Source organism: Trifolium pratense, linkage group LG3 (assembly GCF_020283565.1).
Source record: "Trifolium pratense cultivar HEN17-A07 linkage group LG3, ARS_RC_1.1, whole genome shotgun sequence".
Classification (NCBI taxonomy): Eukaryota; Viridiplantae; Streptophyta; class Magnoliopsida; order Fabales; family Fabaceae; genus Trifolium; species Trifolium pratense.
Genome location: NC_060061.1, coordinates 37,681,091 through 37,705,505, shown reverse-complemented (window position 1 = coordinate 37,705,505; position 24,415 = coordinate 37,681,091). Strand labels below are relative to the sequence as shown.

Sequence of the window (24,415 nt, the reverse complement as noted above, 5' to 3'; positions counted from 1 at the left end):
TACTAATTTTTTTCTTGTTACCTCCTTAAATTTTTCTATTATTTTTTTTAGTAAATTTTTCTACTTTTTGTTTTCTATATCAAGAAATTATGAGTTTAATTACTAAGTTTTTATTATTGATAATATTTCTCTAGCTTTCTCAAAAAATGACTATATTAGCTATACTACGTATATAATATAATTTTTAATTATGTTAAAAAGGGTGCAAAATTTTTTTTTTTTTTTTAAAAAAAGTTTGCACCCACTGGTCCAGGGTCCTGGATCCGCCACTGGTTTTAGCCATAGATATTTTGGCCGTAAACGACGCCGGCAACAAGGAGCTCAACCCTTGGGTTCTCTGTTTTCTAACCCTTCTTTCTTTTAATGAATCCCACGAGCTTCATATGTAATCAAAATAAAACCCAGCTTGAAAACCAAAAATGGAACCCAACTCAAATTACTCTTAATATACCAAATTAAATTAAAGAGCTCGAAAATAATACAAAGGGCATATGATGCAGATTACTCTTAATTTGTATGTTTTTTAATCTTTTTTTTTTTTTTGGATTGAGGTGTGTTTCTTGGATTTGTTTGGAGATCTGAATTTTTTTGATGAGATGTTCATGAAGAACATCAAGAACAAATAAGTGAAGATGATGAAGAAAAGAGGAAAAAATAGGTGTTGATGATTTATCATTAGATATATAGATCTACAAAATCCAATGGTTCTCATTTAGGCAAAAATATCCAATGGTTCTCATTAAGACAAATAACTTTTGCTGTTAAAAGTTAACGGAAGAGACCAATTTGATTAACGGAGATGTCTTTAAGGGACCAATTCGAACTTTTTTTAAGGAATCATTGTGAAACCTAAAATATTTTTAAGGGACTATTTAACTAATTAAACCTAATAATAATTGGAATGTTTAAAATGTCAATATCGCAAGTTAAATAAATCAAACATTATTTAACTTTTAATATTGAAAACTATTTTTTAACATTTTTATTCTTACAAAAAACTACTTTTTTTTTACTGTGCCATCCCAAAAGCCCGACAGACAACCTACCCAAGACAGACCATGAAAGACATCGCCTGACGGGCTGATCCAAAAAACACGAAAATTTCTCTTCGCACCCACCCATTTTCTCGCGCACCCCCCAAACTTCCAAAATTGCCCCTGCAATGTTGACTTCGGGGACTACGACTCGAATTTTTTCTTGTTCGGAAAACGTTTTCCGCTCGCTCTTTTTTCGGAAAACGTTTTCCGCTCGCTCGTTTTTCGGAAAACGTTTTCCGAACAACTGGGTTTTATACCAGAACGTTAAGAACTCTTGTCAGTTTCTATTTTCTTCCATTTTCTGCGAAAGGTTAGGGTTGCAAAGGGAGAAAAGGAACGCATAGCTTGCATCTGCATCAACAAATATCATCAACCTCTGATCAATTAGTATGTTACTGTTATCTCGAATTCTTATTAATTGTCATCCAATTTTCCTCAACCAATTTCATCCAATTTTCATCAATTTTCATTTGCATCGAAATTTTGTTGTTATCCATTGTTCATATGAAAATTCGTTCGTTATTAAGTGATTAAATTGTTGATAATTCGTTTTTTTAAGACAAGTGTTTGGCTGACTTGTAGCATAAACTCAAGCATATGTTGTAGATTTGGATTTCGTACTCTATGTGTTTGTAAAAATGTGTGAATGAAGATTGGTAATGCATATGCTTGAAATTGTGTGCAATATAATTCGGAAAAACTACTGAATTGGAATGGAATGCATAATGTATATGTTTGAGTTTGGAAATAACCAAATATTGTTGAATTATTTATCATGGTGTTTTGTTTTGTTTTTATTTTTGTTTAGATATGGAACACAATATTGGAAGAAGCAGGCTTGGTAGACCGAGTCAGGCACATTCTTCTGCTCGACGAGAGGCTGCTGCCGGCAATCCTCCTGCTAAAAGAGGTCGTCGTAGACAAGGACAACCTCCGTCTCAAGGAACACATGATAATGAAGCGGGGGGGTCAGGTGCGACACGATCACGTTCAAGGCGACAACAAGTTGATGATGTTGACGTAGATGCAGCTGAGGATGGGAATGTAAATGTTGGTCAATATTTGGCCGATGATGCAGACTGGCTCGATGAAGATGAAGATGAAGAACCACGGGAACAACAAATGCAACAACAACCACCACATGAAGCACCACATCAACCACCACATGCACCCAATTTGCAACCAGAGGATGGCTATCCGGGAGGACCTAGTAATTTTTCCTTATTAACGGAATACCACAAGCATAGGGCAATTCCGATATGGAATGCAGAGCCTGGTGATGAAAAGGTATATAAATTATTAATTGCATATGATTTATTAAATAATTATTTGTTTTTATATCTTGATATAAATTTATGTATTAATTTTCAGATTTTGAAGAAAAGTATGCGGGCCATTACCAACGGGAAGAGGGTTATCAACCTTCCAAAAATGGATCGGAATGTGGACTGGTTTTGGAGAGCCATAGAAGCAACCGGCTTAGAGCCGCTAACGAGGACCAATTACAGCATAATAGACCACGGGGTTCTCACTGCATTTGCCGAAAGATGGCATTCGGAGACTAGCACCTTTCACATACCAATAGGTGAGGTTGGCATCACATTGGATGACGTCCAATGTCTGTTACATCTACCGATCGAGGGAAAGCTGTTGAACCACAGAAAGATATCAAGAGCTGAAGGAGTTGAACTTGTGAATACATATCTTGGAGTGCCTGAATCCAAATGTTGGGAATTTTTTATTGATACACACGGTCCGCATATAACTTATGGAGATCTAGCATTTGTGTATACTACAAGATGGGAGGAAATTGACAAAGCTGTGAGTGAAAACCGACCGATGCATGAAATTACGGTGTTGAGGCAGCAGTGTATTAGGGCTTTTTTGCTGTTTTTGGTGTGCACTACCATTTTCAGCAACAAAAGCCAATTCTACGTCGACGTAGTTTATTTGAGCTACTTTCAGGATTTGTCGGATGTGAATCAGTGGAATTGGGGTGTGGCTGCTTTAACATATCTGCAGCACTATTTGGATGATTCGTGCAAGGCCGGTGGTATGCAAGTAGCCGGATACTTGTCCTTTTATCAGGTAATTAGTATTTTGGTTGTTATCTATTTTCATAATTATACTTTTCGAAATAATTTAATTTTATTGTTTTTGTTTGTAGGGATGGATAATGATGCACTTTCCAAAAATGACTGTGTGGCGTAGAGATCCGAACTACAGAGAGGAGATGCCACGTAATGCCACCTTCAGCACTGGACAAGGACATAGGGATCCTGTCCTGTATAGGCAATTTTTGGATAACATGCAGGTTTCTGATTTTGAATTTTGTCCATACGATGGTCACCGTCATGTGAGACCCTTGATTGATGTTTGCTGGTTTTCTGGTTGGTTGAGGTGCGGGTCATTGAAGGCAAAACATTTACCTGAACATGTGCTGCGACAATTTGGTCATGTTTTAGGAGTAGTGTTCGGATTATATTTTCCGAATTACTGGGACTTTTATTCATAAAAACCAGTTGCTGGACAGAACCAAGTAGTGGAGTACCTACTACTCTGAATATTGCATTTCTCGCAAATAACCTGTTTAAGCCACATTTATAATCATCAAAATCAGACGTACACCAACACAAATAAATATTTCGACAATCTAATCGAACATCGAATATTACATAATGTGTTCAAAATGTCCAATGTTCACCTACTTTACAAAAGTTGTTCAAAATGTGTTCACTTACAAAATGAGTCTAGAGTGACATCCTAAAGTGACATTCTACGCCGCAATCGCGCTAAATCAAAAAACATTAATTAAGTTAAATAACATAAACTACAAGCAATCGATTGGACATTCTTTAGAGTCTCCCTTTTGAAGTTTACGTCTCGGAACAACAGCGCCTTTTTCATTATCCATCAATGCCACGAAATCCGCTTGTCTATCCACGAAACTACTCTGCCACGAAGAAGCTTCCTGCGTACAATACTTAGTCCACGTCTTACAGGTCGGAGGTAATGGACAATGTTGCTTCAACTTAACATAGACAAAATGATCTGGAACCCCTCCGATACATAAAATCTTAGAATCCGGGTCTTGTGGAGGAGTGCCTCGCAATGGAAAAAAAGTTTCACTAGCTCCAGACCTTTCACTCTTAGTCAGCAACACTACTACCTTGTTGAAGTATGAGGCAATGATGTGCCCCATGTCTGGAAACGTTAGCCACTTTTCTCTAGGTGCCATGCGCCGACTAGACCTTCTCGTCGGTGGAAAGAAAGCGTCATATAGATATTGATAACGCTCCATAGAACCAAATATCGTCAAATATTCGTCCTTGTGCTTACTTAGCTCCTTTTGCAAGTTTAGTCTAATTAGCTCATAATCAGCTTGATTGTTGCGAGTATCCAAAGCAATAACACGAAATCCGCAGAAACCATCACCATCGACATCAACTATATCCTCAATATGCGAATGCATGAACAATGGCATTGCATCAAGAAATGGAATATGTCGATCTTCGATTGGATTAACTTTACCGGTACGTGCACCCTTTTGTTTGGAAGATGATGGTGTTGCTTGTGATGATTGGCTAGGCGGAAATTGCACCTCCACATGCTCCCAATAGGAAGGAGACCGAGTCATCGAACTTTCCCCGCAAGCACCCTTTCTTTTTACCCCTTTATTCTTTCCAACCACAACCGGAGGTTTCAATGACGTAGACTGTGGGAATGCAATCTGTCGCAGCTGTTCTCTAATTTGTATTTTCATGGGGACATCGACTGTTCTCAAACGCTCCTAAAAAAAAAATATAAGTAATTATCATTCTAACACATTATATAAATACTTATTGATAATTTTATTAGTTGTAGACGAACCTGAATAGCGTTCCACTCCGCCAAGCAAGAATAGTCATCAACTTGTTGTTCAACATCCTCCCGGTCATTGAAAACCAACTTCTTCCAATGGTTGTTAATCTCATCCAGCCTAATAGGTCGGTTGTGGCGAATTTTTTTAGCAATAACACAAGCACACGGCAATCCATGGGTGCGTTGTAACACACAACCACACTTTTTGCTATCCATGCCAACTTCCTCAGCCCTCTTGGCTTCTTCATGAATGTAACCCAATGCAGTTCTTGAAACCTTATAAACCACTAAATTGTACATCGGCTTATCATCATATCTGTGCTCTTGTAACGACAAACTGATCCCAAAAGTTGCTTGAATCTCAGTGTGTTGGTTAACCAACATATCATGTATTGCTCCCCAAACCTTGACAAAATCACCATTTGTATCTAACAAGTATTTTTTTAGCACAGCATGTGATGACTCAGCTCGGTTTGTTGTAGTATTACCAAAATGCATTACACGGTTTGTCCACGCGCTCACAACTTTCTTTTCATCAGTGTCTAGAACCGTTTTTTTGACATAGTTATAAAATCTAGGCCACCTTTCGCATACGGTTCTAAACTTTAAGACCGCTTCAGCATATGCTTCCTCGGTTGGAGAATTCAACACTTCGTAAAACTGAGACATTATGTTTTTAACAACGTCCCCTTGCTTCTCCTCCTCACCATGTTTGATCTTACAAAGCACGCTGCACCTAGCTGAGACATTTTTCTTAACATGAAAGCGACAAACTAGCGGTGTTGCATTTGGAAATACATCGGGAATAGCACTCATCAATGCGGCATCCCGGTCAGTCACAATAACCTTCGGTGCACAGTTTTCGTCCACTAAAAGTTGTTGCACTTGTTGTAGAGCCCAAACAAAATTGTCATGTTTTTCATTACTTAGAAAAGCAAAACCAAGTCCAAATGTCTTATTAGTCGATGTGCAGCCAACAATCTCAAACAATGGCATTTTGTACCGGTTGGTTTTATATGTGGAATCCATAAGCAAAACATCGCTAAAAGTATTGAACAGTTCGATAGATTTACGATGTGCAAAAAAAAGGTCTTGAATAGTGTCAGACTCACAAGCTGTTCGAACTTTGAAATAATAGTTGTTCTCCTCCAGACATTTCAAAAGTTGTTGCATTTCACTCCTTGGCCCCCGAGCTGCAAGTTTCAATCTATGCTTGGCATTGTACAATTGCTTGATGCTTGTCGCACTATCTGGATTTCTCTTTTTCAATGTAGACATGATGTTTCTAGGTGGGATTTGATTTCCGGTCATTTCGACAACCGTCTCCTTCTCTTCGGGTTTCAAACGCCCCGCAACTAGGTGACCTTGTAAAGCTTTATCCAACACATGGTTGTGAATGCCGGACACAATTGTAAGATTCCACTCCTTTGATTTCGGCAAATAACCACGGAGTCTAAACGGACAACCAATTTTCCTCGATCCCCTCTCTTCGATTGATACCTTTTTCTTTGCCTTGTAGTTCGATGGTCTGTACGCACCTCCCCTTTCACAACCCAACACAAAACTTGGCTTCCCACTTACCAATCCTTGGTCCGATCTTACAGTTACAACTGTAAAATGTAACTTTTCAGCTTGACCCTTAACCCACTTAATCAACTCATCTCGATCCTTATATGTTTCTTCCGGCACAAAATGCTCACTTGTATCAATGTGAATAGCTGGTGCTTCACACTCAGTAGCTTCATATTTGACTGGAATTGCACAGTTGATGGGTTCGGCATCTTCCACCGGATCTTGTTTACGTAAGCCAAGTACAACCTCCCTCGACTTTTTTGGAAGCTCGTGATCATCATCCATATCTACACATAACACATTTATATCTTGTTATTATGAATAACACAAATAGGCATTCCATTATGAATTGTTAGATTAATGTGGAAATAAAAAATGATCATATAAAATAGTACAGTAGCTGCAAATTTGAAAATTCAAACTCCCAGTAATTCGGAAAACACGTTCCGACCGTTTTTGAGGTATGTTCGGAAAACGTTTTCCGAGCGATTTTGTCAGAAAAGGGTTACGAATGACAGTCTACATATAGCATGGATATCAAAAAAAACAACGGTTCAAACTAAAATTTACCTGGATTTGGAGCCTCCACGAGTATTGAAACGTCTAGGCAAGGTTGCAATCTTGATTTTGAGCCAAAATTCGAAGGAAACAAAAATTTTGTTGGGTGAGAGTTTTAGATGGAGTGATTAGGTGAATGAGAGAAAGCTGTAACGTTCTGGTATAAAACCCAGTCGTTCGGAAAACGTTTTCCGAAAAAAGAGCGAGCGGAAAACGTTTTCCGAACAAGAAAAAATTCGAGTCGTAGTCCCCGAAGTCAACATTGCAGGGGCAATTTTGGAAGTTTGGGGGGTGCGCGAGAAAATGGGTGGGTGCGAAGAGAAATTTTCAAAAAACACAGTCATTTTTCTCTATGTTTTTTTACAGCCCAACACATTAAAATACGAACTTTTCTCTCCCGACCCCCCTCATTTCTTTTATACCCCCAAAAATCTCATTTTACTCCTTGCGGTATGAAAAAATTTTGCCAACAAACTTCGGTTTATATAAACCGAAGTTTTTAAACATGGAAAAAAAATTTGGTTTATATAAACCGAAATAACATATACCCCCCAAAAGAAGGAAAATTTATGTGAAAATTCGTGTAGAGCTACATGTGGTAAATTTAGCATATCTCTCTAAATATAAGTCGTATGCTAATGATTTTTAATCCAGTGTAAAGAAGACAACATTTACTACAAGATTGACACCGGAATTGTTAAATTTCATTAAGTATAGTATGAGAAAATCTACCTATAAGTTTGAGAAAAGTTTCTGCAAAATGTTGTAGAGATACCTGTGGTAAATTTATCATAGCTCTCTGAATATAAGTCGTATGCTAATGATTTTTAATCCAGTGTAAAGAAGACAAAATTTACTACAATATTGACACCGGAATTGTTAAATTCCATTAATTATAGTATGAGAAAATCTACCTACAAGTTTGAGAAAAGATTATGCTCTGTTTATGTACCAGTACCCATTATTTGGTCAAACTGAACCAATTTGATAGTTAACCCTCCAAACAAAAATTATATTTGTATTCTTGACACCCTAAGCTTTCCGACGAGTGGTCGTTTACTCAAACCGGACATCGTTTAGTATTTCAAATAAATTGTGGAAGTTGAGGATCTCATGCAGAATTTATGCAGGAAAGCTGGAAAAAAATTTGGAACACAATATTTCGGTTTATATAAACCGAAATTTTTGAGCATGACAAAAAAATTCAGTTCGTATAAACCGAAGTACCCCCAAGGACAAAAACGGAAATTCAGGGATAGAAAAGAAATGAGAGGGGTCAGGAGAGAAGAGGTCTTAAAATACAGGGTTATTCAACCAGCCCGATAATCCGGCCTATTTCAAAAGCTCTATGTGGTACTAGTGGATAACAAAAAAAGAATAAACCTTCAATTTATTCATGAACCATCATTTTCTCTCCAATTTGGTTCATAAACCATATAAATATAAACTATTAATAATTCATCAATTTGATTCATAAACTATTACTTTCTTTCATGTTTTGAAAAGAATTAAGGGACTAAATTGATATATTACTTCTTCTTATTATCTATGTATTTTACACATAAAAATTAAATAACTTTTTTTATTAAGAAGTAAAAAAAAAGTTTGGCCTGACTTCGCCTTTTTGAGGTAAAAAATCTGAAATAAACTAGGTCAAATTATGGGTGTTCGCGGTGCGTTTTGGTTCGGTTTTGAGCATAAAAGACATCTTAACCGCGAGATAAAAATGCATGTGGTTCAGTTTAGTTCGGTTGGTTTTTAAAAAGTCATCCAAACAAAACCAAATCAGTGCGGTTAAGGTTGGTTTGGTTTGTGCTGTTTATCACGATATAAAAATATGACAATATTTCTAACTTGTTACAAAATAAACATAAGAAATCTTAATTTATTTTATTGTTTATATGATAAAATATGCATATACAGAAATTGCATATACATAATAACTTATTTTTAATACCAACCGTATAGTTCTGGATCACGTGAAATGATATGTTTTGACAGGCTATTGTATTATGAACTCAATTTGGGTTGATCGCTAATAGTTGATAGAACTAAGTTAAGCATTGCGGTTTGGTTTGGTTCGATTTTCTGAAATAAAAACCGCAAACCGCCCAAATCAAACTGTGGGGTTTAGAAAAAAAATGATTCGTGCGGTTAAAATTAAATGCAATTTTTTACAATTTCGGTTTGTATAAATTCGATATGCGATTTAACTTTTGGATTGGTTCGAATACGATCATCCTAATTAAGGATTAGATAGATCGGATAGTTTATTCTAACAAAAATGAACCGCTAAAAATGAAAATAGAAAAGAAAGCAAGGGTGGGGATCTAGAAAGAGCGTTGAAGAACAACAAAGAAGCAAGCAAGCAAGCACGGAGTCAAATAATTTGACGGTTTGGGAGAAAAAGAATAGTTACAATTTTGAAATTGAATTCAAGTCCCACCCACGTACTACTACTACTACTCTACTCTAGTGCATCTGATTGATTGCTAAATTTCTGATTTGCCCCAAAAAGAGAGAGAGAAAAAAAAAGAATATCCTCTCTGAACTCAACACAAGTCGTGTTTTGAAATTCAGAATCCGATCCTCCTCCTCAATCAACATGAGTAGTGGTGTTGATCAACCTCCTCCTCAATCTCAACCTGAAACTCAAACCCCACATCATGTTCAAGTCCAACCCACCAATATCAAACCCGAAAACTCTGCCTCTCACACCGCTGATTACGCTCCATATCCCAAACTTGACCCAAACGACGTCGTTCCACCACCTCAACCTGCTGCTGCAACTCAATCTCGTGCCACCGATGCTGCCACCACTATGCCCGCCGAATCTAATCCCTATGTCTCTCCGGCGCCTGTTTCCGCTCCCACATCTGCTAAGAGTTTGTTTTCTCTCTTTCTTCCACCTTTTATCATATTCAATTATTCATTTCATCTTCCTCAAATTCCTTCCTTCTATTCTTTCATTTTTTGTGCAGATACTTTAGATTCGGTGAAAGATGTTCTTGGAAAATGGGGAAAGAAAGCTGCTGAAGCTACCAAGAAAGCTGAAGATCTTGCTGGAAATATGTGGCAGCACTGTATGTATCATCATCATCATCAATCCTAATTTTTTACTACTTCTATCAATTATTCAAATTCATCTAACATTTTCAATTTTTTTTTTTGGATCTGGAGCATTCCTTTTAAATACACTGTTGTTGACTATTCAATTTTTACTTTGCATGCGTGTGGTTAGAATTTTGTTATGATTTTTTCATTTTTTAAATTGTGATAAAGACAAGATATACACTTATTAGAGAGAATTCATTCAACTTGAAAACAATGTTTTGAAATTTTTCAGAATTTTCAAAATTCAATCTAATTTTTTACCATTTGCATTTGACATTTTTGACTTCCTAGCACCCAAGGGTGTGGACCTTCTGAAAAGAGTTCAATGTATAGCAATGTTGTGTCCCCTAGGTCTATGGATATAGTTTTTCAAAGGATTGATTTTGCTACACAAAAAGGTTTAGCGGCGCAACTTGTTGCCCGTTTACCTTTCGTTTATGTGTAATTATCTTGAATATATATTTTTGAAAGTGATTATCTAATTTTAAAATACATTTTTGAAAACTTTCATTTGTCTTTGCTAATGTTTATAATAAAACTGGCTCTAAACAATAATTACATTCATTTGAGCTATTTATGTTGGATTTTGACTTTCCATGGAACAGTGAAAACGGGTCCTAGTTTTGCTGATGCTGCTGTGGGGAGGATTGCTCAGGGGACCAAAGTTCTTGCAGAAGGTGGCTATGAGAAGATCTTTAGACAATCTTTTGAGACTGTGCCAGAAGAACAACTTCTTAAAACATATGCATGCTACCTCTCCACTTCTGCTGGACCTGTCATGGGAGTCTTGTATTTGTCAACTGCAAAGCTCGCTTTTTGTAGTGATAACCCACTTTCTTATCAAACCGGTGACCAGACTCAATGGAGCTATTATAAGGTAAACTTTATATATTGGAAGTCCTTTTGCTTCTTATTGGTTTGTTCTGCAAACTTAGATTTTTTTTATCTGCCTTGCCGTCCTGATTCTGCAGACTGATTTAATGCCACGATCTGTATAATCTTCATTTTCTATGATTATTTCCTAGTACTAGAGTTTTATTATTATTTTAAATGAATTGAATGGAGAATAATTTCAAGTGCATATTCTAAAGTGAAGTTTAATGACACATGCTATAAATCCCCAATTTGTGTCTCAGAAATTTAGCTGTAGGACTCATTAGTCATTGAGATTTGAGAATGCGAAAATCACACTCTAGTTCCTTGGAACCTCTAACATCAGTCATGCCAGTCCTTCTTAGTGGCTACTATCACTAACATTTGAGGATTTTTTTAATTAGCATGAGACTTTTGGAATTTTTAGAATAAGGTGTTTGGTCAATTCCCAAGTTCAGTTTTGTTGCTTTTCCTGAAATTAATGAATACTTTTAAGTGTAGCCTTTCATACATACCTATAGAACCCAGGTTCTCCAGTCCAAATTAGGTAAAGTATCGGTGTGTACCTACCCGTATTAGTGATATGTGTACAATACTCATAGATACTAGATGTATCTAAGGAGTATCCTCCTATATTCTTCTAGAGGAATCATTGACCCTTGCATTTTGGACACTACAATAATTTTGGGATACATCATAAGCTATTTTCCTTTGAGCTTTTTTTTTGTTAGAAGAGCTTCTTGTACAAGAAACAGTGGATTGACCAAAAAATAGAGCTTCTGAGTACACCAATCTTTACTGCTTGTGAAATATGCTCATTCTGACCCATGTTATTTTATCAAGGAATGGTGGATTTTCTCTGAATAAATGTGTCAGCATTGCTGTAATACTTAAATTAATTAATGGAAAACTATAAATGAAAGAGAATAACAATTTTATCAAATTAACCTTATCAAATATTGTTGTACTTACCATTATAAATGCAAAGTGAAATACTATATTGACATAGGAGTGATGCACAGTGTATTAATTAGATGGTACTATTGGAGAGAAAAAGGTATTCATATTACATTGAAAACTGAAAAGGACACTCATTTTGAAACAAATTACTTTTGCAAATGTGACATTCATAAATTGGGATGGAGGAAGTACCTTTTTTTTTTTTTAATTTCTCATAGGTTCTATCAACTGGAGATAATCCTATTCGAGGAGTGAGAGGAGGAAAGGTTTAATTATGAACTACCCCCTTATATTTTAAAAGAATTGTCACTTTTGAAATTTTAGCTTGTTTCAAATTATTTTTCATTTGAAAATAAAGAATACCTTAACTACTTGTTTCTTTTCAATTCTATCCGTTTCTCTTTCGGTATCTGCATTACAGACTATTTAGTTCAGAGTGGAGTGAGAGAAGGAGGGGTTTAAGCGAATGGAGGTAAATAAAATTCTCTTGCTTTGCGATGAAGAGGAGAGAGAATTACCTTCATTTTCTTCCATTTGTTTGGTTTGTAGGGGGAAGAAAGGAAAGATAAGAGTGATTTACTATTACATTCTTATTACTTAAGGTGGAAGAAGGAAGCATAAGAAATTTAATTACATGACTTGAACTGACATGAAAAAGCTCTAGAACTAAGGCTTACCCTGACATATATGTTGAAGCATAAGAAATTTAATTATGCGACTTAGAAATGAAGAAGTTTGAAGCAAATTTGACTACTAAGAATGATGTGTAAGGGAAGGTTCTAAATTTTAAAAGAAAAAATGTCAATATTATTTAGTTCACTTCGAAACTGAAGCACCGACATATATGTTGAGGTGGACTGTTCCATGAACTTGTTGCCATACTGATTTGTCTTTCATTTCCGGGACGAGGAGGGTTCTCACATAGGCAAAACTGTAAATTTATACTTGCACTGTTATATTTTTCTGTTTACCAAGTTACCATTTCCAATCATAATTTTTCTATTGTTTGGAAATATTTACACTCATGCTTTTGATCTTATGCATTAGGTGGTCATTCCATTGCATCAGCTGAGAGCAGTGAACCCATCCACAAGCAAAGCCAACGCGTCCGAAAAATTTATACAGATTATCTCCGTTGACAACCATGAATTTTGGTTTATGGGCTTTGTGTACTATGACAACGCTGTTAAACATATCCAAGAAGCATTGCAGTCTCGCTGATACACGTTGGACTGAAAAACATCATGTATTATACCAAATTCGAAGTCTGTGTTGATAAATGTTTCTCAATTCACAAAATCATGAAACATTTTATCTTTTTACTGTAGTTTGTGGAGCTGTTATAGTATTGTGATCAAAACTTGATCGTTGTGTTTTACATGTGTGACATCATATTATTACATTCTAAATGTTGAAGTTGATTGATTTGTTGTAAGTTCAACCTATCTAAACATAGAGTTATATGGAAGATCTCACCAAACAAAACTCATTTAGTATTTTCTGAGTAATGAGATTCAAAGAGTTTTAATTAAGTTAAAGGAATAAATGAAAGAAGTTTGTTGGATGATTTTTCTCTATTTTTCCTCAAAAGTCAAAAATAATGAAGTCAGAAGAAACATATGAGCTGGAAATTGGTGCAAATGTCTTTGAGAACTGTTTTTGTCTTCCCCGACCCTTTCTTAAAAAATCGAATCCGTTCGGGTTCACTATTTCAGGCAGGCAAAAAACATGTTTTCTTCCGGATGCACCATTTTGGGCGCGGAGAAAATATGTCTTTTCGACCGTCCTGAATAATGAATTTGAATAGATTTGGTTTTCTATTTCTTTCTTTAATTGTTTTTCTTTTGTAAGATTACACTACATAAACAGTGTATTTTTACACTGATAAAAACTAAATTAATTCAATTAGCCACTTATTTCATACAAATAAAAACTATAAAATGTATTTTATTTATAAATTGGATATTGTTGATGGATACACTCATTAAAGTAACTTTTTACTTAATCATAATAAAAAAATTGCCACAAAAATAACCTCCAGTTGCTGCTCTCATAATCGTAAGACAACTCTTTTTTTAAATGAATGTAGAAAATTATACAAGATTAAAAGATGTTGCTGATTTTATATTTCTTTATCTTTTTAAACTATCATACTTGAATTTTGTATCAGATTATGTATTTTGCAAAAACTTATAATCTTTTGTTTTGGAAATCTACTATCTATCTATTATTATTTTCTTGTCCCACTACATTTTTTTTGATAAAGACTTGTCTCACTACATAAAAAATTGTTGGATCCGCCTCTTTTGAGTATCCTGTTCCTGGGCACAGTTGATAATCTATATACGTAGCTACTGGCTGTAGCTGGTATGATAGTGTGAGAATAATTCATACCGACTCATAATCATAACTTCATAAGTAGGTTTAAGCATCGGTCGGTTTCGGGTCAAAAATTGTTAGATTGGTAAAAATTCTAATCATTTAATTTGGGTTCAATTTTGACCGTTTACATCTTCGTTTATTCGGATGACGGGTAGAACGAGTCGGTTGTTGCAGGTTAGATTGAAAAATTATTGCTACATCAAAAACTCCGTTAATCCATAAATTCTTATTCTTCAAATAGGTTATAATACATCATATACACAAAGACAACAAATGATAGAATAACTAAATGAACACAAAGAGAGGGGAATTCAATTGTTTAATGGTTGTTCGGTCGATTTCGATAACTAAAAGATATATTTTTTATAGACTCGCACCCGCTTATTTGCAACCGTTTATAACTGATTTTTCACAACTGTTTACCTGAGACGACCTACATCCTGTTAAGAAAGCAGTTAATTCATCTTGAAGTTTGTTTTGTTTGATCCTAGGTAGTTAGTTGGTTAGTCTAACTACCAAAAGTTGTTAGGAATTAGTTAGGCCAAAGGTAGTTACTTGTAGCTTAAGTAACAAGTATAAATACACCTTAGTGTATCAATTGTAATATAACTTTTTGGCCCATTAAGGATGAATAAAATTTCTATTTTTCTCTAAGCTTTCATAATCAGTTTTTCACCAAAATCATCAAGAAACGTTTCATCTTGTTAAACACAGTTTTTGCAAAACTGTGTGTGTGTGTGCTCAAGCTCAAGCCTTCCTCGCCTATGAGCTTGCCTGCAGTGTGCGTGCCTGTGCCTGCAATCCATCCTCTGAAGAACATCAGAGTCAGAGGCAACACAACCTCTGAACCTTGCATCCTCTGAACCAAGCAAACTCTTGCTTCTGCTGCGCCAACAATTGGTATCAGAGCCTGGTTCAATCACAGGTAACAAGAGTGAATTGTGAAGGAATCAAGTGGAGAAACACAAAGTGAGCTGTGTAGATTGATTTCTTGAAAATTCAAGATGAACACCCAAGGTTTTGGTACAAACATTCTGATTCTTGATGGAAAGAATTGGGATAGATGGAGTGCAGTGATGAAGTCCTTATTTGGAGCACAAGAGTGTCTTGAGGTAGTGGTGAATGGATACGATGAGTTGGGAGCAAATCCAACCAATGATCAGAGAAATACCTACAAAGAAAACAAAAAAAAAGACTGCAAGGCTTTGTTCTATATCCAGCAGAATTGTGATGCACAGCATTTTGAAAAGATTTCAAAATCAACTAAGTCCAAAGAAGCTTGGGATATACTCGAGGGTTACCATGATGGTGGAACCAAGGTCAAGAAGGTGAAATTACAGGCCTTTAGGAGGCAATATGAGTCTATGGTGATGGAAGAGGATCAAAAAGTAAGTGATTTCTTCTCAAAACTTCTTGCACTTGTTCATCAAATGCAAAATTGTGGAGAAACTGTCACTGATGAAATGGTAGTAGAGAAAGTGCTTAGATCCTTAACTCCAAACTTTGATAATGTGGTAATAGCTATAGAGTATGTGAAGGATACAGCTACTATGAAAATTGAAGAATTACAAAGTGCTTTGGAAGCACATGAGATTAAAGTTCTCAGTAGAGGTTCAGAAAAGAAAGAACAACAAGCCTTGCAAGCTCAAACCAACAAGAAAGAAGATAATGGCAAGAACTACAAAAAGAAAGGCAAAGATAAACCAAAGTGGCTTAAAGATCAGAGTTCAAAAACTGATGACAAAGCTGAATCCTCTAAAGGAGGAGGTTTTGTCAAAGGTAAGAACAAGAAGAAGAACTTTGATAAAAGCAAGGTGAAATGCTACAATTGTGAGAAGCCTGGCCATTTTGCAGATGAGTGTTGGTACAAGAAAGATCAACAAGAGGCTAATATTGCAGAAGAAAGTGATGTCAAGTCTGTCTTGATGATGGCTACTATAGGGGATGAATGTGAGAAGAATGAAGAATGGTTTCTTGATTCAGGATGTTCAAATCATATGACACCACATAGAGAATGGTTAACCAATTTTGATGCAGGCAAAAGGTCTAGTATAAAACTAGCAGATGGGAGAAAACTTGCTGCTGAAGGTATTGGTAACATAGTGATCAAAAGTAAGAAGGGAGGTAAAGTGATCATCTCTGAAGTGTTATATGTCCCTGGTATGAACTGCAATTTGCTCAGTTTAGGTCAATTGGTGCAAAAAGGGTTCTCTGTAAGTATGGAGGATAATGCACTGAAGCTGTTTGACAAAATGAAGAACTTGATCTTGATGTGCAGCTTGTCAAACAACAGAACCTACAAGTGTAGAATCTCAAGTGTAGATATGATGTGCATGTCTACCATAGTGATTGATGAGGTTGAAGCACTTTGGCACAAAAGGTATGGACACTTGAACTATAGAAGCCTCAGTGATTTAAATTCTAAGGAATTGGTGTATGGCCTGCCTAAGTTTAAGACTAAGAAGTCCATATGTGAGATATGTGTGAAGAGTAAACACATTAGAAAACCTTTTGTAGCTGAAATGCCTAAGAGAGCTAGTGGTGTATTGCAAGTTATTCATAGTGACATTTGTGGTCCATTTGAAGCTGCATCATTAGGGGGAAGCAAGTATTTCATTACATTTGTTGATGAATATAGCAGAATGATCTGGTTATACACTTTGAAGCTAAAGAGTGAAGCTTTAGAAGTGTTTAAGAAGTTTAAAGTCTTGATTGAAAAAGAAAGTGAGAAGGCAATTAAGATTCTGAGAACAGATGGTGGTGGAGAGTACACCTCAAGAGAGTTTGAGAACTTCTGTACTAATCAAGGCATTACACATGAAGTTACTGCTCCATACACACCACAGCACAATGGACTAGCTGAAAGAAGAAACAGAACATTGTTAGATATGGCAAGAAGCATGATTAAGCAGAAGAATTTGCCACACATGTTCTGGGGTGAAGCAGTACTTACTGCAGCCTACATTCTGAACAAATGTCCAACTAAGAAACTGAAAGTTGTGCCAGAGGAAGCTTGGTGTGGGAGGAAGCCAAGTGTGAAACACCTCAAGGTTTTTGGCTCATTATGCTATAAACATGTACCAGATGCTAGAAGAACCAAACTTGAGGATAAAAGTGAAATAATGATACTCATAGGATATCATCCAACTGGTGCCTACAAACTATACAATCCAGTTACTCAGAAGGTTCACATTAGCAGAGATGTAATTGTGAATGAAGAAGAGAAATGGAAATGGGAGAAGGAACCAGTGTACAATAGTGAATTGCAGTCAACTTTCATCTATCCAAGTTCAAGTGATGAATCTGATGGAGGTGATGAAGGTGAACCTGCTGCTGAAACTATTCAGAATCAAGGTACTGATAGTGATGGTAATATGAATTTATCAAGTGATGATGATGATAGAATTCATATGATTGCAAGGACTCAAAGAACCAAACGTGTACCAGCTAGATTGAATGATTGTGAAGTTACTCAAGACAATGCAGTGAATGATGAGGGTGATCTCATTCACTTTGCATTACTAGCTGATTCTGAACCATTAAACTACATAGATGCTTTGAAAAGTAATGTGTGGAAGAGGGCAATGGAAGAAGAGCTGAAGTCAATTGAGAAAAATCAGACTTGGAAGCTAGTTGACTTGCCAGACAAGAAAAAGAAAATTGATGTGAAATGGGTGTTCAAAGTGAAATTGAACCCTGATGGCACAATTTCAAAGCATAAAGCAAGGTTAGTTGCTAGAGGATTCTTACAGAAACATGGAATTGACTACAATGAAGTGTTTGCACCAGTTGCTAGAATAGAGACTGTGAGGTTGGTTGTAGCATTGGCCTGTAAGAACAAATGGAGCCTGTACCATCTGGATGTGAAATCAGCATTTCTGAATGGTCCACTTGATGAGGAAGTGTATGTGTCACAGCCTCCAGGTTTTGAAATAAAAGGAAAAGAATCAATGGTGTATAAGCTGTATAAGGCACTATATGGCTTGAAACAGGCTCCTAGAGCATGGAACAAAAGGATTGATGACTTTCTGATTCAGATAGGGTTTAAAAAGTGTGCTGCTGAGTTTGGTGTATATGTACATTGCCCTAAAGATGAAGATATAGTCATAATCTGCTTGTATGTTGATGACTTGCTCATAACTGGAAGTAGAATTGCAGAAATTGCAAAAGTGAAAGATAAGCTCAAAAGTGAATTTGAAATGTCTGATCTTGGTGAACTTTCATTCTTTCTAGGAATGGAATTTATGAGAAGAGGAGATGGTATAGTAATGCACCAGCAGAAGTATATTGGTGAATTGCTTGAAAAATTTGAAATGGAAAGCTGCAATCCATTATCAAATCCATCAGAAACAAATACAAAAATTGATGAGTGCTCAGATGAAGAGAAGGTTGATCCAACTGTGTTCAGACAAATAGTTGGCTCATTGAGGTATGTGTGCAACAGTAGGCCTGATATATGCTATGCTGTGAGTGTTATCAGCAGATTTATGCATGATCCAAGGAAGTCACACATGATAGCTGCTAAGAGAATCCTCAGATATCTCAAAGGTACTTTGGAAATTGGCTTGCTATTCCCTATTGGTACAAACAGTGCAGGGAGTACTTTGATAGGGTATTCTGATAGTGATTGGTGTGGAGACATAACTGATAGGAGGAGCACATCAGGGTATGTTTTCAAGTTCAACAATGCTGCAATCTCTTGGTGTACAAAGAAACAAGCTGTGACTGCTCTCTCATCTTGTGAAGCTGAGTATATAGCAGGCACCTTTGCAGCATGTCAAGCAATTTGGTTGAATTCAGTGATGATAGAAATCAAGTGTGAACCAGTGAAGCCTCTAATTCTAAGGATTGATAACAAGTCTGCTATAAGTCTTGCTAAAAATCCAATTTCACATGGCAGGAGCAAGCACATTGCTACCAGATTTCATTTCATTAGGGAACAAGTGACAAATGGAATGATTGAAGTGCAGTATTGTCCAACTGAAGTACAGCTTGCAGATGGTTTTACAAAGGCTGTGAAGCTTGACAGGTTTGAGTTTTTGAGGAGGAGCTTAGGACTGGTTGTTTGCAATTCAAGCATGAATTAAGGAGGAGTGTTAAGAAAGCAGTTAATTCATCTTGAAGTTTGTTTTGTTTGATCCTAGGTAGTTAGTTGGTTAGTCTAACTACCAAAAGTTGTTAGGAATTAGTTAGGCCAAAGGTAGTTACTTGTAGCTTAAGTAACAAGTATAAATACACCTTAGTGTATCAATTGTAATATAACTTTTTGGCCCATTAAGGATGAATAAAATTTCTATTTTTCTCTAAGCTTTCATAATCAGTTTTTCACCAAAATCATCAAGAAACGTTTCATCTTGTTAAACACAGTTTTTGCAAAACTGTGTGTGTGTGTGCTCAAGCTCAAGCCTTCCTCGCCTATGAGCTTGCCTGCAGTGTGCGTGCCTGTGCCTGCAATCCATCCTCTGAAGAACATCAGAGTCAGAGGCAACACAACCTCTGAACCTTGCATCCTCTGAACCAAGCAAACTCTTGCTTCTGCTGCGCCAACACATCCGACCGGATGCTTCAATGTATTTGTAAACTTGTTTAACCATTGTATTTGTTTTAATTAAAATAACTCAAATCAATCCAATTTACTAGCATACACAAACAGTAGTAGCCAGTGGAATATTGACGTTTCTTTTAGGCTGTAGCACTTATTAATTATATGCACTTTCGTCCAAGTTCCTACCACGATTAATTAAGATGCACACAGCTTTAATTCATTTCAGTCTTAACATAACATGCACTGCAATACTAGCATATCAAGTCTAGAAATTGATCAATTAATAGAGTATATCTTATTGCAAATTTTTATATATGTGGTCTTAATTTCAATAATTTTCATGGCCGTTCAAGCCAGCAGGAGATAATGCCATAACATACAGGTAAAGATTCCACATTTCTATGTTAGGGATTTTGAATGAAGCCAAATACTACTTCACAAATTAATTAGCACATACACATATCTATAATCAACTACTAAACAATATGATCTTGTCACAAATTTATGTTATATTGTAATATTTATAAGTTATTTGATTTTTTCTTTCTCCAAGTATCATATGTGCGTAACTTTTAAGACAAATATTTTTGAATATCTATAGCACATTTAAGGAATAAATGTCTCAAATAATTTGATGAGTTTGAATTTTTTGAACCACAATGATATTTGTATGATGTATCACATAGCTAGTTTGAATAAATGTTAAATACACTTATAAAAATATTAAACAAATATTCAAGTTATTCATATAAAGGGTTTGCTAATTTATACCACACACGACACTCATTTTCAATCGGCATAAAATAGTAAATATTAAACAAATATTATAATGTGAGATGTGAAATATGATCATATCAATCAAAATTTGCAGTTATTCGTAATCATATCAATCAAAATTTTAGAACCACTTTCTATAGTGAAATGTAAAATATGATTCCTCAAAACCATACTTAAGCCTATATACAAACCCCACATCTCAACAAGTAAAATTTTTGATGTATCCTTTGAAACAACCCTTATTTTCAATCAGCATAAAATACATAGCTTACTAATTTAGACCAACTAAAAATAATTGGTGAAAGTTAGCCAATTTTATAGAGACTTGTTAACTTGCACCGCTTATTAATTATTTTGTAGTGCACTGCTAAAAAATTTGTCACTAAAATACAAAATTTGCATTAGAGACAGAATCAGAGACATATCATGTTCCTCTCTAAACGCAAATAAATTTGTCTTTGATTGTCATTAGAACTATGTCTCTACAAATAGTCAAATACTCGTTAACTTACCACTAATTTTTGGGTGGGAAATAAATTTGTACTGTAAGTTATGACTTATTACGATCGACCCGTAAAGTGAGAATTGTCTCTACCTTATAAACATATATTCAAATCATCTCTCAAACTCATGTAAGACTTCTTAACACATTCCTCACGCCCGACACTTTTGAGTTTGATATGCAGATATAAATGGTGGATTAATTCTTAAAAATATGGATTAAACACTCAACCAAACTAAAAATGATTTAGAGTTTGAATATTGAAATTGATCAAATTCGACCCAACCAATGAACAACCCAAATTTAAAGAAAAATTAAAATGCATACTGCATAGGCAAGGATGGGCAGACTCAGCCGTACGTACGTATAGAGACCAATCTCATTCCATGTGGGAACCAACTTTTGTAGTATTAGATTATAGTTATTAGGAAATAAAACCTGTACTACACCTAATAATTTTAACTAATCACACATTAATTTTAAAGTTTATATTGCTAATGGAGCAGATTTTGAAAAAGAAAAATCAAAGTTGGGTTTCTCATGTTGATGCAGAAGACACGGCAGATGTTGTGGACATTTGTGGCAGAGGATGAGGCATTTGGCATGCCATTTCCCATCATTGGATTGGGTGCACTATTGCACTATATTAGTAGTATATCATATCATATGGTTGCATATAAATATACCACAATAAGAGAAATTATAAAAATTTATTATGTAAGACACTTAATCTCAATACTCCTATTCAATTAGTAAATTAGTAAAATTTATGTTTTGTGGGGATTTGGTGGAGTCGTCTTTGGTATAAAATTGCTTGTTGGTTAGGGTTTATATGTTTCTAGGTCATAGTTTTGTGGCATGCCAAGTTTGTTTGATGTGTTTCTAGGTAGGAGTGGATAGGAAATCTAGGTTAGGTTGGGTGTTATTTTGGCATGTGGTTGTGTGGTCTATCTAGACCTCTCAGAACGATTTCATCTTTGCGAGGGGAACTGTTTATGTTGACTCTTTAGTTGAAAAGGTGAAACTTTTGTCTTGGAATTGATTTTTGGCCAAAAACTCTGGCAATCCAGTTATTTTAGTTTAGGTTTTGGATGAACTCTTGTCATGTGGTGGCGCCCATATGTTAGCTGTAGCGGATTGTTTTATTATTCTTTGGTTTTTCTCTTTATTTTTTTTTTCTTTTGTGAATACTCCCTATACTCAGCTCTATTTCTTTTTTCTCCTATAATCAGCAACTTCTTCGTTTTACATTTTATCTTTGCCAATCAAAAAAAGATAAAATTTATGAGGTTTAATTACTTAATTTATAATTTATACTAGATCAACATAGTTTAGTGAGTCTAATTTCCAAAACAGTGAGAACTATTTGATCAATAGAACAAAATGAGTTGGATAAAAGAGGGAAAAAGTGTTATTAATTAGCACTTATATTTTAAAAGAGGTTATTAAGAAAAGTATTCCTGCATCTCACATTAGATTAAGGAGAAGGATCGGTGGTAGTACTAATTTAAAGAAAGTACTGAATCTCAAAAACTTGCCTGAATGGTTGTAAATTATTTGTTTAAAAGAGAAATCATAGATCTGTCTCACCTACTTGACATGTTTATTTCCATATTTAGGAAATAATATTTGCAAATTTGGAATTAAATTCTGTTTAACCTCAGGCATCAATCTTTTTTTTTAAAAATTGACTAAGCATCAATCTTTTAAATACATACTACTAAGAAGTGTATATATAATGTACACCGGTTCAACTAACAGAAATGTCAAAATTGTTACCGATCGTTAGTTGGTTTAGTGGTGATTGACGCTGAACTTGGTATGGGGGGCCACAGTTCGATCCCCCACAATTGCGATCAGAAGGGGTTGAAACCACTAAATGCCAGAACTAACCTCCGAACCAGATTAAACTAGTGGTGAAAACAAAAAAAAATGTCAAAATTGTTAGGTTAAATGTTATAATTAAGTTCGTATTCCGATCCCTACATTTTATGTGTTGAGTTTTTAAGGACTTATCTACCAAAAAAAGTGGGTGTGTGTGTAATAAAAATATGATCATGTGTTCACTTATATAAATTGAAATAAAAAAAAATTAGTGAAGTAAGAGTAGTGAACTAAAAAGTTGTATTCCCTTCGATCTTTAATATATATTTTTTTTGTTCTGAATCAGACTTTTGGACTGAATCAAGTCAAATGTCATATCTATCGGCCTTTTGCCACATCCATTGGCCTATATATACAACATTCACCACCTTTTAAGGTATACTCTAATCTCGACCTCCACCTCAAGTTTATACCGACTTGCGTGTCAGAGCCCTTTCGCCATGGCTCGATAGCCTGTCGTCTCTAACGCTCGAATTCCGACCTCCAGCTCGGAGCATTTCTTCCATCGATCCACCACTGTGAGTCATCTACCTCTCTTTTACCTCTTTAGATAAAACTTGAGTTATATTAGGAACAAACTTTATTTTTTATATTTATTGGAAATTTAATGTATTTAATTAGTCCATATTATAGACTAGGTATATTATATCTTCGATGAATTAAAAAGTAAAATTTCTCTTATATTAAAGATCGGATCAAGTTTTTATTTTTTTATATAAGCAAAAGTTGTCCTATTATATATATAAGGAAAGGAGTATAATATATTGATAAGTTATTAAAAGAAGCTATGAGAAACGTTAGAAACTGTCTGTGTTTTGTTGATATTCATGATTAATTTATGACATAGTTTGGATCCAATGTTACATAAATAATAATGTACATGCCTATACCTATCCCAACCCAAACCCAAGTCTATAAGATTTTGACTGTATATTGATACGCATGTGATGTTGAAACGTGACCACGTATTATTAAGCAAAGCCAAAGACATAAAACGATACCCTTGACAGAATGTCAATATCTTTAATTTACACTGTGCAAAGGAGGCTATCTGGCTGGCTCAACAAACATCAACCAGTATTGCCGCCAGGCAATCAGTCAATTTGAGATACTGTATTTACTCAATTGACATATCTGTAATAGTTGGATCAATATTGAACAAAAAATATACTAATTTCGTGAATGCGTCAAATTTATGAGAGCGGATTTGTAAACACTACTTTAAAACTCATAAATACGAAATTTTGGATTCCAACATGGGTAACCACATTCTAACTTAATAATTTCGACATTACTAATTGAGTTGAATCATACGACTATGTTTATGTAAACAAATTTTATACATACATA

General features: G+C 35.3%; 3 protein-coding genes across 3 annotated transcripts; 2 read left to right on the top strand and 1 right to left on the bottom strand.

Moving 5' to 3' along the window:
• The first annotated feature begins 1,779 nt into the window (after positions 1-1,779).
• LOC123915050 (protein MAIN-LIKE 1-like) lies at positions 1,780-3,552 on the top strand. The gene is made up of 3 exons (XM_045966203.1): positions 1,780-2,324; positions 2,409-3,125; positions 3,205-3,552. Exons 1-3 carry the CDS (start codon positions 1,848-1,850, stop codon positions 3,550-3,552), a joined length of 1,542 nt encoding a protein of 513 aa, XP_045822159.1. The 5' UTR covers positions 1,780-1,847.
• Positions 3,553-3,689: 137 nt separating this feature from the next.
• Positions 3,690-7,086, bottom strand: LOC123916480 (PKS-NRPS hybrid synthetase cheA-like). The gene is made up of 3 exons (XM_045967949.1): positions 7,041-7,086; positions 4,908-6,757; positions 3,690-4,827 (listed from the first exon to the last, which is right to left on the bottom strand). The coding sequence occupies exons 2-3, from the start codon at positions 6,753-6,755 to the stop codon at positions 3,868-3,870; spliced, it is 2,808 nt and encodes a 935-aa protein (XP_045823905.1). The 5' UTR covers positions 6,756-6,757; positions 7,041-7,086; the 3' UTR covers positions 3,690-3,867.
• Positions 7,087-9,367: 2,281 nt separating this feature from the next.
• On the top strand, positions 9,368-13,416 carry LOC123914360 (GEM-like protein 1). Its single transcript, XM_045965481.1, has 4 exons — positions 9,368-9,913; positions 10,010-10,111; positions 10,748-11,019; positions 13,023-13,416. Exons 1-4 carry the CDS (start codon positions 9,634-9,636, stop codon positions 13,194-13,196), a joined length of 828 nt encoding a protein of 275 aa, XP_045821437.1. The 5' UTR covers positions 9,368-9,633; the 3' UTR covers positions 13,197-13,416.
• The last annotated feature ends 10,999 nt before the right edge of the window (positions 13,417-24,415 follow it).